This window comes from Asterias amurensis, chromosome 10 (assembly GCF_032118995.1).
Source record: "Asterias amurensis chromosome 10, ASM3211899v1".
Taxonomy (NCBI): domain Eukaryota; kingdom Metazoa; phylum Echinodermata; class Asteroidea; order Forcipulatida; family Asteriidae; genus Asterias; species Asterias amurensis.
This window is the reverse complement of record NC_092657.1, coordinates 7797156-7811254: the sequence shown is the minus strand read 5'-3', so window position 1 is coordinate 7811254 and position 14099 is coordinate 7797156. Positions and strand designations below refer to the sequence as shown.

Genomic DNA, 14099 nt, shown 5'->3' with positions numbered 1-14099 from the left:
CAAACATTAACAAAACAATGAGAAACAAATAGCCTAAGAAGCGAAATAAGTATGGAAAAGGTGTGTTTTGAGTGATATTTTGAAATCGGAAAAGTGACTTATAGCATGACGTATCTGATAACTTAAGGAAGAGTGTTCCAAAGGTTTGGAACATGTGTAAAGAAACAAATATGGTAATAATATAATGAAGATAGTTATTTATATTGTATAACCAAATTAAGTTATACAAAATTATCCCATCTCCCTCATCTTGCCCCCCCCCCCCCCCCGACGGTGGGTTACGTTATTGCACTAGCGGCGGATCGGCAGAGAAATCGCGGAAAATCATCTTGTTTTTTTCTGTGTTTATTTCTTTAAAACTAATAATTTTATGATTAACAGGTAATGTTTGTTGATAGTTTACCTGTGTTTGTTGATATAGTATACTAGTTTTCGTGTTTTCCAGTGACAAGAAAATATTGTGTTTTCCAGTATTTTCCAGTTATGTACCAGTGTTAATAGTACTTCACGTGTATAATATAAAGGGTGGTGTTTTTTTCGTGCGTGATATGATTATCTGGGGGTGCCGCCGCGCCGCCTGCGCCTTGACTAAAGGCTACACGTTTGGTACGGTACCCAAAACCTATGCGCGCGCATCTTGGACGTGATTAAGTTTTGGATGCAGTTTTTTAAAAATGGCGGCGCCCAGCAACAACAATAAATGTCCCTCAAAGTCGGCAAAAAGCCCCCAAACCAAACAATGTAATCGTGGTAAAGTATGGTCAGACGTGGAGTTGGGAACGTTTTTGGACATCTGGGCCAGTCAAGAAATCCAGAACAAACTGGACGGCACCGTTAGAAACAAAGCAGTATTCCTGGATTTAACAGCAATGATGAACGAAAGGGGATTTACCAGAACATCGAAGGAGCTACAGAACAAGATAAAAAATCTCAAAAGAGATTACAAAAAAACTATTGACCACAACAAGAGAAGTGGCGTTAACCTCAAAACTCTGCCGCATATGGACAAGCTTGACAATATAATAGGTAAGCTGGATAATGTTCATACTGCTTACGATGTTGTATCCTCCTCTTAGTAAGACTAAGTTAAAAATACTAAGTAAGAGGAAAACTGGTAAGACTAAGAGTCTTACCAGTTTTCACGGTATTATGCCTTTTTCTTTGAACTGGGAAAAAAATAATGATGCCATATATCAACCGGTGCCCTAATTATCTTCATTTCAGTCCGCGCAAAGTGCAGATAAGGCAACGTTGCCTTATTGTGCAACGTTGAGTAGCAGAATTCGGAAACGTTGACGAATTGCACTACTTCAAAGTTGCACTATTCGGCAACTCTTGCATTCAAACACAAAAAGGGAATCGAAAAAGGCTTTGTTGGAATAGTTAAAATCATATAATAGTATTGTACAGTTCCTTACCCAACTTTCTATCTGTGCAAATCAAAAAGTTATCTGTGCGTTTTCGCGCAAATGGCTTTTGAAAATCATCACTCCACACTTGCCGTTCAGGAAAACTGCGACGCCATTTTACTGTGTCAGATTGTATCCTCGTCCAGCGGTGTTAATTTATGCAAGTTTAAAAACCACTCTTATTTTAAAAAAAAAATTGTTTATAGTCAATAAAAAAATGATTTTACAGTTTTAAATTAAACTTAATATTTTTTATTGTTAAAATTAAATAAAATAAAAACTTTATTGATGTTAAGTTTTTAAATGTATTGATGTGCCTGACCATTCATGAATTGCGCGAAACATAAACAGATGGCGGGAAACTTGGAAGAGCCTTGTAAAATTAGTAATAACTATTTTAGTAACTTTGCTCCTTGCCTTGGCTGAGTAGTTTGGATAACAAATTTTGTATGTAGACGAGAATTTCATATTAAAGCAGGGAACCTAAGTAAATATAGTGACAACTTTGGCAGGAGTAGGCCTTGTCCAAGACCAAGGGACCGTGGTTTGAAACTTGAGATCGGCCCGATGCCGGAATTTTTCATTTACGCCAGACAAGTTCGTTGTGGTGGACCCAAAATATTTTGGAGGTTGAGAGAGGGGGAGATGTGCAGGCGGGTCTCTAACTTAGCCATCCCGGCCCGTCCCATTGACATAATTGATTTAAAACAGTAGATTGCAACCAAATGTAAACAAGTAAAAAGGAAGGTACAGTAATTATTTCGGAAATAAATAATTATTAATAAGTAATTATTTTAATTGTGGTTACAAGTATGGCTACAAATTAAACATCAGTGATATAAAATAATTAATTTTGGTTTGTGCAATCTTTATTAATTAGGGCAGAACTAAACTTGGTATATCCACTGTTCAACAAAAACTATTGGGCACGCCAATCAGCAGGAAGTTATGTACTAATTAGATGTCCTATTCAACATTCTAAACACACATGGTGGCAACATTTTATTAACTTGATAAAAGTGTAACATTGTTGTAATTGCTGACATCCATTTGATTTGAAAATCACATTTTTTGTTAATTTTTAAAGATTTATAAAATGTTTATTTAAAAAGTGTTTTTCACTTTGATGTTTACTAAAATTCTGCAATCTTGATTAATCATTACCATAAATGACACTTTTGTGTTTTTGTATGAGACAAATTTTTAATTTTTTTTATTTACATTTTTTTAAGTGACCATGCAGTTTGCAATTTGCCGTTTTTTATTTTAAATTCAATCACTGTCAGTAAATTTTTCTAGAAATAACTTTACTTTAAACACAAGTTATAGTTTATATTTATTATTTATTGCTCTTTCAATGTTAAAAAGAAAACCTAGAAAATGTACACTTTTGAAATATTATGAGACTTTTGAGAGTTGATAATATTAATAACAATATAGGTATTTATAGCGCCTGAACTAAACAAGAACCAAGCAAAGAAACAAGAAAAACAAAACAACAAAATATTAATGTCGAGGCTGACTGAAAAAGTAGGTTTTGAGGTTTTTCTTGAAAATGGCAGTAGAAGATGATTCCCTGACGAGTTTAGGTAACTTGTTCCATTCCTTCAGCCCAGCCAGAGAAAAAGACTTGGAGCCGGCAGATCGAGAAAGCCTGTGCTCACAGAGAAGGAATTAAATCGTTATTATAAATATAAATACAAAAAAGAACTAATCAACGTTCAGAAATAATTTTATTAAAGAAATGTATTACAATTAAAAACTCAATGTAAATACAGAATATAATTATGAAGCTTAAAAAAATGAATAAATAAACCTTTAATCATGACGCTATTCTCACATGTAGTATTAGCTCCGCCCCCATACCCCACCCCTCCTCCATGCTCCACCCCACCCCATCCCCAACCAGCCCAACTGTCCTAAAACAACAGTAAAGATGTTTTATTTTACCCTCAGACCACATAAGCTGATTAGCATTGACAGTATTTCACCTTGTTTTCAACGTAGCTTACATTTTTCTACTTTTACACCGGAAGTTGCATTATTGCGCTACTGGTTGCACAATAAGGCAACGTTGCCTTATCTGCACTTTGCGCGGACTGGTTTGTTTATATGAAGTATGGAAACATAAATTAAAACTTGATGGACATTGAAATTTTCACACCACACACCGATCTTCAATGACTTCAACTGGTCCCATTTGTTTTGAGTTTTTCCTGTTTTTGTTCCGTCCCAACTTGATAATCGTCCCAACTATAGTTGGGACTTGTTCCAACTCGAGTGTTGGAAAAGTTTCCGTATGGCGCCACCACTTTTTCATTCGATATGAAATAATATAGTGTCTAATTTACCTCAATGAGATATCCCTTTTTGTAAAAATGCGTGAACAAGTGGTGGCGCCATACGGAAAGTTATCCCGAGTGTTTAAGTTGGGGCATCCCAACTGTAGTTGGGATTTCACATAGAGCTCAACAGTACATGGGTGGATTACTGTACTGTCGGTCCAAACTGTGTAGACTTTATTTCAAGTCTGAGACTGCGGTTATTTCTCTGCATCAGCAGACTGCCGTCTCAAACTGTACCAATGGGTTGACTGTCCCAACTCAGTGTAGTCTGTGGGATAGGCCCGGGTTGATAATATTTTAGCTGAGTGGTAGGGATGATCTCCTCATAGAAGATGGGACAGTTGTTACTCTAGTTGGGACCCCCAGTCCCAACTGTAGTAATGACTGTCCCAACTGAAGTAGGGATAGACCAAATTTATATAATATTTTATTTGGTAGAGATGGTCTCAACTATAGTTGGAACAGTCATTGGTACAGTTGGGACAATCTTTACTCTAGTTCGGACCCCCTGTCCCAACTGTAGTAATGACTGTCCCAACTGAAGTAGGGATAGACCAAATTTATATAATATTTTATTTGGTAGAGATGGTCTCAACTATAGTTGGAACAGTCATTAGTACAGTTGGGACAATCTTTACTCTAGTTCGGACCCCCGGTCCCAACTGTAGTAATGACTGTCCCAACTGAAGTAGGGATAGACCAAATTTATATAATATTTTATTTGGTAGAGATGGTCTCAACTATAGTTGGAACAGTCATTGGTACAGTTGGGACAATCTTTACTCTAGTTCGGACCCCCGGTCCCAACTGTAGTAATGACTGTCCCAACTGTAGTAGGGTTAGACCAAATTTATTTTATAATATTTTATTTGGTAGAGATGGTCTCAACTATAGTTGGAACAGTCATTGGTACAGTTGGGACAATCTTTACTCTAGTTGGGACCCCCAGTCAGTCACTACTCTAGTTGGGACCCCTAGTCCCAACTGTAGTAATGACTGTCCCAACTGAAGTAGGGATAGACCAGATTTATATAATATTTTATTTGGTAGAGATGGTCTCAACTATAGTTGGAACAGTCATTGGTACAGTTGGGACAATCTTTACTCTAGTTCGGCCCCCGGTCCCAACTGTAGTAATGACTGTCCCAACTGTAGTAGGGTTAGACCAAATTTATTTTATAATATTTTATTTGGTAGAGATGGTCTCAACTATAGTTGGAACAGTCATTGGTACAGTTGGGACAATCTTTACTCTAGTTGGGACCCCCAGTCAGTCACTACTCTAGTTGGGACCCCTAGTCCCAACTGTAGTAATGACTGTCCCAACTGAAGTAGAGATAGACCAAATTTATATAATATTTTATTTGGTAGAGATGGTCTCAACTATAGTTGGAACAGTCATTGGTACAGTTGGGACAATCTTTACTCTAGTTCGGACCCCCGGTCCCAACTGTAGTAATGACTGTCCCAACTGTAGTAGGGTTAGACCAAATTTATTTTATAATATTTTATTTGGTAGAGATGGTCTCAACTATAGTTGGAACAGTCATTGGTACAGTTGGGACAATCTTTACTCTAGTTGGGACCCCCAGTCAGTCACTACTCTAGTTGGGACCCCTAGTCCCAACTGTAGTAATGACTGTCCCAACTGTAGTAGGGATAGACCAAATTTATATAATATTTTATTTGGTAGAGATGGTCTCAACTATAGTTAGGACAGTCATCGGTACAGTTGGGACAGTCACTACTCTAGTTGGGACCCCCAGTCCCAACTGTAGAAATAACTAGACTTCGCTTGTTCAAGTTGTCTTGGCCCCTAGGCATGTTTATTTGTTTGATGCCCACAAGTTCATCTCTATTTGTACAAGTACAATGTAGGCTCAAATTTTAACACTGTAATTTTCAACATAAAACTATATATTCAGAATTTCTTGAGAATAATTAATTTACCCACTCAACAAACCCTTCTACTGCGCACCGCCATGCGCCAGCCACAAAAGTACCGTCCCTTAAACTACACTGCTAAACAATAATTATCGACTTGATTTCAAGACTAGTTCACACCACGAGGCTGTGCACACACGTCAACCACCACCACACAGCATGCAGCAGAAAACAACCCTGGTACCCTGCAACGCGCTGGTACCCTGCAATACTGTCCCAACTATAGTTGGACGCCCCAACTTTAACACTCAAGTTGGGACCAGTCCCAACTATAGTTAGCCTTGCTCAAGGCAGTCGAATTATTCACTCCGAAAAAAGACCGCCGCTGTATAAAAACCCACCCGTATTCACTGTGCGTAAAACCCACCCGTATTCACTGTGCGTAACATCGCACGACACGATGCCCCCGTACACTATCCGCATGCGGAGGCCGTCAGGCCGACAGCCTTGTAGGATCTGTGTTGAAGCCACTGACCTCATTACTATAATAATCGAAGAGTTCCCACGGTCAGCTCATTACCATAATGCCCGCGAAAGACGAGACATGTTTACATCACACACGAGCATGATAGGGTCCAAAGGTCGTGATAAGGGAAGTGCGTGATTGGACGTCAAAATGAATAATTCATTTGCCTCACATCCTGTGTTGTCTGATAGGTCTGACGAACGATATACATATTCATGAGCTGCATACTAGCATATCCTAGAGCCCCCCCAATTTCGTCCACTATTGGAATTTTTTCAATACAACACATTAAAACGGGAAGATACAGATCCGACAAGGCTGTCGGCCTGACGGCCTCCGCATGCGGTTAGTGGTGTACGAGTGCGATGACTTGTGTGAACAGTATTCGTGCGATGTGACAGTGTGTATACGGGTTGGTCATTCGGTGTGATCGCACACACCATGCACAGGGTATACGGCGGGTGGGTTTACAGCTGCGTCTTTTCGGAGCGAATAATGCGACTGCCTTGAGCAAGGCTAAACTTGGCTATTGTTGGTGAATGAAATAACTCTTGGAAATGTTTACGAAGGAATTTGCCAAAATAAAGACGCAAAAAAGAGCGTTTGGAGGAAGATGTAAAAGATGAATTTGAGAACTATGCCCCCAAATGCAAGAAAGTTAACTTACGATTATTTTTTTCTTCATAGAAATTATTTAAAAAATTTTTTTTTTTTACTTCTTCTTTTTACAAAATTGTTTGGTTTCTATATGAATAAGATATGATTTCTTTTAATTTCCCGTGTTGTCGGGTCGCCGTGAAAGGTGTTGAGCAGAGCAGATTATGCACACTAGTTCTTCATATCATGGAGGTATAAATATTTCTATGTTCATGTTCATATGAAACCAATTATTTTCAATGAAAAAATGTACGATGTATAAAACGCAAACGTTCATGTTTACCTGGGTATTTTTCCCGTTAAATTTAAAGTGTTCCCAAAAGAAAATTTCATGGTAAAAATTCATTCAATTCATTCATTTGCGTTATGTTCTGACTATCGTTTTCTGATTCTAACAATTAAATTTGAACAAATATACTGTTCCACTTTGTCCAACCAAAACACTTTGCGTAAGTTCTGATCTTTTTCCGAATAAAAAAAAAACAAAAAATTCATTCACAAGCCTATTATTTAAAAAAAGTTCTTTAGTTCTGATTAATTTTCCCCACCTAAGTATAAAAAAAAAAAAAACTAGGCCATTGCGTATCTGTTCGTTAGCTGCAACATGAAAAAAAACACCAAGAAAACAAAATCATTGCATCAATGAATAGCTAAATGTATGATTAACAATATAAACAAATAAATTAAACTACAATATATTTATCAGTTACGAGTTGAAACAAAAACAAAATTGTAAAAATTTATTTTGGTTCGAGTTGACTTGGGTACGAGTTGACTCGGGTACGAGTTGACTAGGGTACGAGTTGACTTAGGTACGAGTTGACTTGGGTACGAGATGACCCGAATTCAAAGAAACATCTGCAGTGACTACAAGTGTTCTGTGATACTCTGTGTATGACTCTATAGCCAGCAGTTGTCTGCATTTTATTCAAAATATTTTTTATGACATTTTAAAAATTACCATGGTAATTTGCAAAAAAACAATATGTATATATTTTTTCCACTTAATATTTATAATAAAGCGTATAAATAAAAAGTGATAACTGAATCACCAAGCCGATGTTTAAATTTTAATATTTATAATAAAATTGATATTGAGGGTTAAACAAAAATTCAAAAAAAATATAAGAAAATAATATACTTGAGAGACACATATAGGCCTATGGCTTCTTTAAGCCTAGACTGTATTTTTTTTCCAGAATGCTCAGCAGAATGTTCAGTCACATGATTTGATCATGGTGAATTGTGAATTGAAACAGTGTTTGATGTAACTTTTTCGGTGGGCAATTTTTTGTATATGGCCTCAACACTATGACATATTGTTGTACCTTGTAGAAATGCCTAAAATACCAAACTTTTTGCATTTACAAGTGCAAATAACCTATGGAGCCTTCCGTGTTTCTAAGTTTTGGTCAAGGGAGAGGAGACTCTTTGCTTGGCAAATAAAACCTATTTTTGGTATCTAGTGACTGTTTACATCGCACACAGAGAGGTAAAAGATTTGCCAGGATTTTAGGGACACCTTGAAAACAGGACCTCTTACAAAACAAGTTTGGTTTAGCCATGGACATGATGATTGATGGAGGTACCTCCATGGTTTAGCCATGGCATTGGCATTTGTGTGGCCAACCAAGGCTAGCTGAATCCTTGCCACACATCCATACCATTTCTTATGCAGCTAAGAAATAACAAAAAATGTTGAATGATGGCACATGCCCTACTGGCCAGTCAGCGGTTTAAACCGTGTACACCTAGCTCTTTAGCTTTCTTTGTGTGTTTTTATATTAGTCAAACAAATCAAATTTTTTAAAGAAATTTTTAACGATAATTGTGCAATTCAACGGATATTTTATTTGAATAGCTTGGGTACTTTTTCTTGAACTACTTAGAAGCAGTTCAAGAAAAAGTACCCAAGCTATTCAAATAAAATATCCGTTGAATTGCACAATTATCGTTAAAAACTTCTTTAAAGCGTGTGCGCGTAAAAAGCTAAATTTACATAAAATATTAAAATAGCCTTTGAATTATATTCACACACTCCGCCCAGCTCAGCCAGCTGATGACATCATGCTGATTGAACCCACAATCTAGGATCTGTGGAAAATATGAAGAAACCGTAGACCACATTGTCTCTGGTTGTCCAGAGCTGGTGAAGACGGAATAGGGCCTTTCTCGCGTTACGTGTGTGACAAAAAAATGGGAATTTCTCTACTATTATCTGTCCTCTGTCTTTAAAATGATACCTGTGTACTTTTTTTTATGCATAAATAGCCAAACATAATTAAGCTGACCCTAGTTTAGAGGAAAAAAAAAAGGTCAAATAACAGTCTACCCGCAGGCCACTCGATATAATAAGTTTCCTTTATGATTTATCTGCTCGAGTTGGCGTGATTTTTCATGCGTGACCTCGGTTTGAATATATAATTAGTATGGTGCCCCGACCACAAAGGCAGCGTTAGTCAATAACGAAAGAGTCCGTCTATACCATGGGATGAATGAGTTGATCTTCATTCAGCTCATAGTTTAGACAGGCGCTTTTACCATACCAACGAAAAACAGCTTGCTGCCATATTCGTCGATGATGTCATCGTCAGCCAATCACCCGTGGAAAACCATGCCATCTAAAAGTTGATTTTTTCGTAATGGGAGTTTTGGATTAACGGTGGAATCGCTGTATCCTGACTGGACTAGGTAGGATCCGGTCTCGCTTTTAACATTTCCAGGTAGAATATGAAATAATCTATCCACTAATTAGGACTGTTGCCGACATTCATAACGAAAAATTTGCCAGGTTTTTGTGACTTGTTTTCTCTACTTTTAAGCAATTTTTTACGTACAAATTTCTCTTTTTAAAATTTGAGTTGCACCGATTTTTTTTTATACATAACGACAGATATATATGCTCTTTGTTTCAATTTACTGGTACATTATTTTGGTTGAGACTTTTCAGAAAAGGCTGAAAATGACCAGGAATTTCCCATTTTTTTGTTACACATAGCGCGAGAACGGCCCTTTTTGATTATAAGCTTCTATTTCCATTTGTACTAAACATCGTTGCCTATTTTGCTGAAAAATCTTATCTGTTTTGAAAGTGTTTAGCCACCACAGTCACTTCGACCAACACGAGTGGGTCGACGCCCGCCCACCATGCACGCCCAAGCCCACGGTGTTGAAGTATAGTCGGTATAGTCCGGTTTTGCAACATCTAACTACATGTCTGGCGACAAATTACCCCGATTTGCTGCCAAATGTTCACTAGATTCTTCGTAAAAACTTTCCAAGTCTTTTTTTAGATTCACTATAGCAAACATTTTGGCCTAAACGTCAATGCAATGAGCAGCCATGATGATGATTTTTTATCGGAAAAAACGGAAGCGTGAAATCTTGAAGTGTACTTTACTCGGAAAATCGTAATGGCGACCCCCTATGTACAATACATACCATTGCAAAGCATGGTAAACAAGCTACTCGTCTATATAAAACCTAACGACAGAGGGCACCAAACAAATTAAATACAGATTCTCAATCAAAGGCAGTGCCCTTTTTTTGTCAAGTAAGTTCTCCGTTGGTACGGAGCAACTACACGACGCTCTGTCGAGTTTTCTCGCGAATGGTAAGGCAGGGCTTGCATTGCGCGGTCGAGCTCGACAATAGTATGGAAAGGGTTTAAACAAAAATCAAACCCCCTGTTACTTGTTCCAGTTGAATAGGCTGAAACAATGAAAGCCATCATCGTTAGGCCATCTTGTCAGATATAAACTTGCTGTTATATAGAAGAGCCTTTGGGAGGCGTTCCTCTGGCATCCGGATAACGTGTCCAGTCCAGGGCAGCTGTATTTAGGCCAGGATCGGTTCGATGGAAGGCATGTTGAAGCGGAGATGTCTCAGCTGCACAGTGGAGAGCCTGTTAATGTGTCTTCTGTAGAGTGTGAAGGTTTCTGCCGAGTAGAGCATAGCGATCAATACCACGGCCCCGTATACCTTGCACTTTGTGGTCAGTCTGATGCCACGCTGACTCCACAGTCGGTCTTTCAGGCGAGCAAATGACGCAGCTGCAGCCTTAACCCTGCCATTGAGCTCTGCATCTAGAGTGTTTCCAGCTGCGAGAGTGGAGCCAAGGTACTTGAACGTTTGGACGACGTTGAGTGGGCTCTAATCCAGCAGAATGTCAGGCTTCATGGGGGTTTGACCAGGAGTAGGTTGATATAGCACCTCTGTCTTCTTGATGTTGATTGACAGCCCAAAGGCACGGAGACATCTCACAAGGGTTTTTCGATGAGAACGTAGCCGTGATAGATTAAACAGGCCACCGTTCGACCTGGTGCGGATGTACATGCCACTGCTGAGATAGCTATAGGGAGAGACTCTAAGCGTTTTGCCAGATTGTTGCTGATTGGAAGCCAACGCCTGATTGATGAGAGTCCCCTCCAGACCAGTAGAAGGTGTAGTTTTGTTCCTTCAGCGACCCTTGTCCAGTAAACCGTGTTTCCGACAGCGCAGCAAGGTCGACGTGGTATCTTGCTAGCTCTCTGTCGACTATACATGTAGCAGTTTTCCATTCCGGTCGCTCATTGTGGCTCGGTCAAGTAGAGTCCGCACATTCCAGCTGGATAGAACCAGTTGTATCTTACAATTTTTGATAATCTTTCGAGGCAGTTTTTGTGTTTTTCATTCGCATTGGTAGAGCCCCGCCAGTCGCGATGGTCTGGCCAGGGTTAATTTGAGCAGGCATTGTATACCCCACCTTTTCAAGGGGCGTCCTCAGATTGAGGCAGGCAGTGCTGTCTCTGGAAAAAGCTGCCTGGTCACTCAGACAGGACCGAACGTCGCCTCTGTTTAGGGTTGACGAGCGTACAAACATCACATCTGGGCCGCCCACGTGTGGGAGTCGAGCTTACAGCTCCCAGCCGCTCAAGCCTGCTGTCGTTGCCTTCCAGACCTTTGCTGCGGGACTTCCTCTGCTGACTTGGCACACAAATATTGCTTCTTCCATGAAGATTCATTGAATAGACAAAACTCAAAGAAATAATTGAAGGTTTCAGTTGAGTGAGCTGAAACAATGAAAAACTTGAATAGGCATGAACTCCTTATGCAACGATTTTCTGACTTGAAACTTAAATTAAATATTCCTGCTTATTATATGTATAATTATATGAAAAGATACATTTGTAAAACTAAAAGAGTTTAAACCTGGTTCCATTTAATTGCACCAAAACAATGATAACCTTAAATGCTCATACCTTCTTATGGCAACGATTTACCAATTTAAAAGTTGTATCAAATATTGCTGCTAATTACGTGTAGATAATATGAAAGATAACAGTCAACGAGTTTATCACTCGTTCCAGTTGAATGAGCTTAAACAATGAAAACCTTATGGTATTAACTCCTTAATATTGCAATGATGTATTGATTAAAAACTTGAATCAAATATTGCTGCTTACATAATATGAAAAGATAAAACTCAAAGATCACTGGTTCCAGTTGAACGAGCTAAAGCAGTGAATGCCTTAAATGGTCATTACTTCATTGTCAATGTCCCCACCCCTTTGACCATCAGTTGATCAAATGATTGGTTTTTCTGTCAGTCATTGGTTCTATCTGGCAATCGGCAGCTCGCCACAAGTGGCTGCTTTGCTGTTCTAGTTTTATCGTGTAATACACGTTGGCGTTATTTTAAACATTGACTCTTTGTTCGTTCGAGTGATATTGCTTGGGTCATAAAAAGACTGGTGCAGAATTTGTATGGTGCCGACACTCTTGGTGCCGAGTGGGTGCCGAGTTTGTGAGGTGTTGAAGTGTCTGGTATTCTTTTATAGGCAGTGGACACTATTGGTAATTACTCAAAATAATTATTAGCATAAAACCTTACTTGGTTACAAATAATGGGGAGAGGTTGCCAGTATAAAACATTGTGAGAAATGGCTCCCTCTGAAGTGACGTAGTTTTTGAGAAAAAAATTAATTTCCATGAATTTGATTTTGATACCTCAGAATTAAATGTTGAGGTCTCGAAATCAAGCATCTGAAAGCACACAACTTTCTGTGACGAGGGTGTTTTTTTCTTTCATGGTTATCTTGCAACTTAGACGACCAATTGAGCTCAAATTTTCACAGGTTTGTTATTTCATGCATATGATGAGATACACCAAGTGAAAAAACTTTTAATAACGACACCAGCTGTTGCGCTGAAAAGGTGGATGCTATTTAAGTTGTGGCTCTAGATCCACAGCTTGGCTGCATTGGGCCTGCCAGACACCCACACCCCCGGGATTGAACATCGGAGGATCCACCTAAATCCAAGTTGAAATGACCAATGTGACAATCATTAATACCAGTGTAAACTGTCAAACAAATGTTTTGCTGCATTGGGCCCGCTAAAAAAAATAAAACCGCTGGGTTAAACATCGGAGGAACTGCCTGGCACCAAGTTGAAATGACCAACAAAACTATTCTTAATACCAGTATCAACCGCCAGGCAAATTATTTGCTGCATTGGGCCTGCCAGACACCCCCCCCCCCCCAAAAAAAAAAAAAAAACCCCTCAATAGTCCCAAAACAGCATATTCAACATTTTTACAATTTTTGTACATGAAAATAGCCCACAACGGGTATTATTATTAAAAACATGCGACGTGTTCGTCGGATATTCTTCTTAATAAAACAACATTTTTTTCTCTCCACTACTTGAACGTCTCATACAGCAATTACAGACGGAGTTTGGACCTTCTTATCCTTCAAAAAAATTGTTATCCATGTCTAAAACGGCAACTTATTGAAGACGGAGTACGGACATTCTAGCTGTTGAAATAAAATTAAAGCCAACTGTTATCGTCCCCCAACAGCAATATTATTGAAAATATTCAGTTCGAACTGACATCATCCCCGTAAAAAATGTTCCCAAATACTCAAAAGTCCCAAAACGGTACCGACATTTTAAACTAAGTTAAAACATTTTTTGTATAAGGAAATGTCCCTTTATTGGCGATTATTAAAAACATCATCAGAAATTCGTACTATTTTAATTATACAATATTCAAACGTCTCAAACGGCATTAACAGACAGGAGTTTTGAGCCAGCCACTCCTAGCCTCACAGTAAGTGACAATTTCCCCTTAGATGTGCCAGACAATGTGCAATTGTAACTACAGTATAAAATTGCTACACTTTGTTGTAACTTGATACAAATTTAAACAACGCTTCAATGTTTTGCTTTGTACGCCGCTGCTCTGCCCTCATTATTGATCAATACTGACACTCCTTATGTTTACCGCATTTG

General features: G+C 38.6%; 1 protein-coding gene across 1 annotated transcript in view; it reads left to right on the top strand.

Moving 5' to 3' along the window:
- The first annotated feature begins 654 nt into the window (after window positions 1–654).
- The window catches only part of LOC139943195 (uncharacterized), a 47093-nt gene continuing 33648 nt past the window's right edge, over window positions 655–14099 (top strand). The window contains exon 1 of the mRNA XM_071940013.1: window positions 655–1026. Within this exon, the coding sequence (XP_071796114.1) occupies window positions 675–1026 (352 nt within the window). The 5' untranslated portion in view covers window positions 655–674. The remainder of the gene's footprint in view (window positions 1027–14099) is intronic.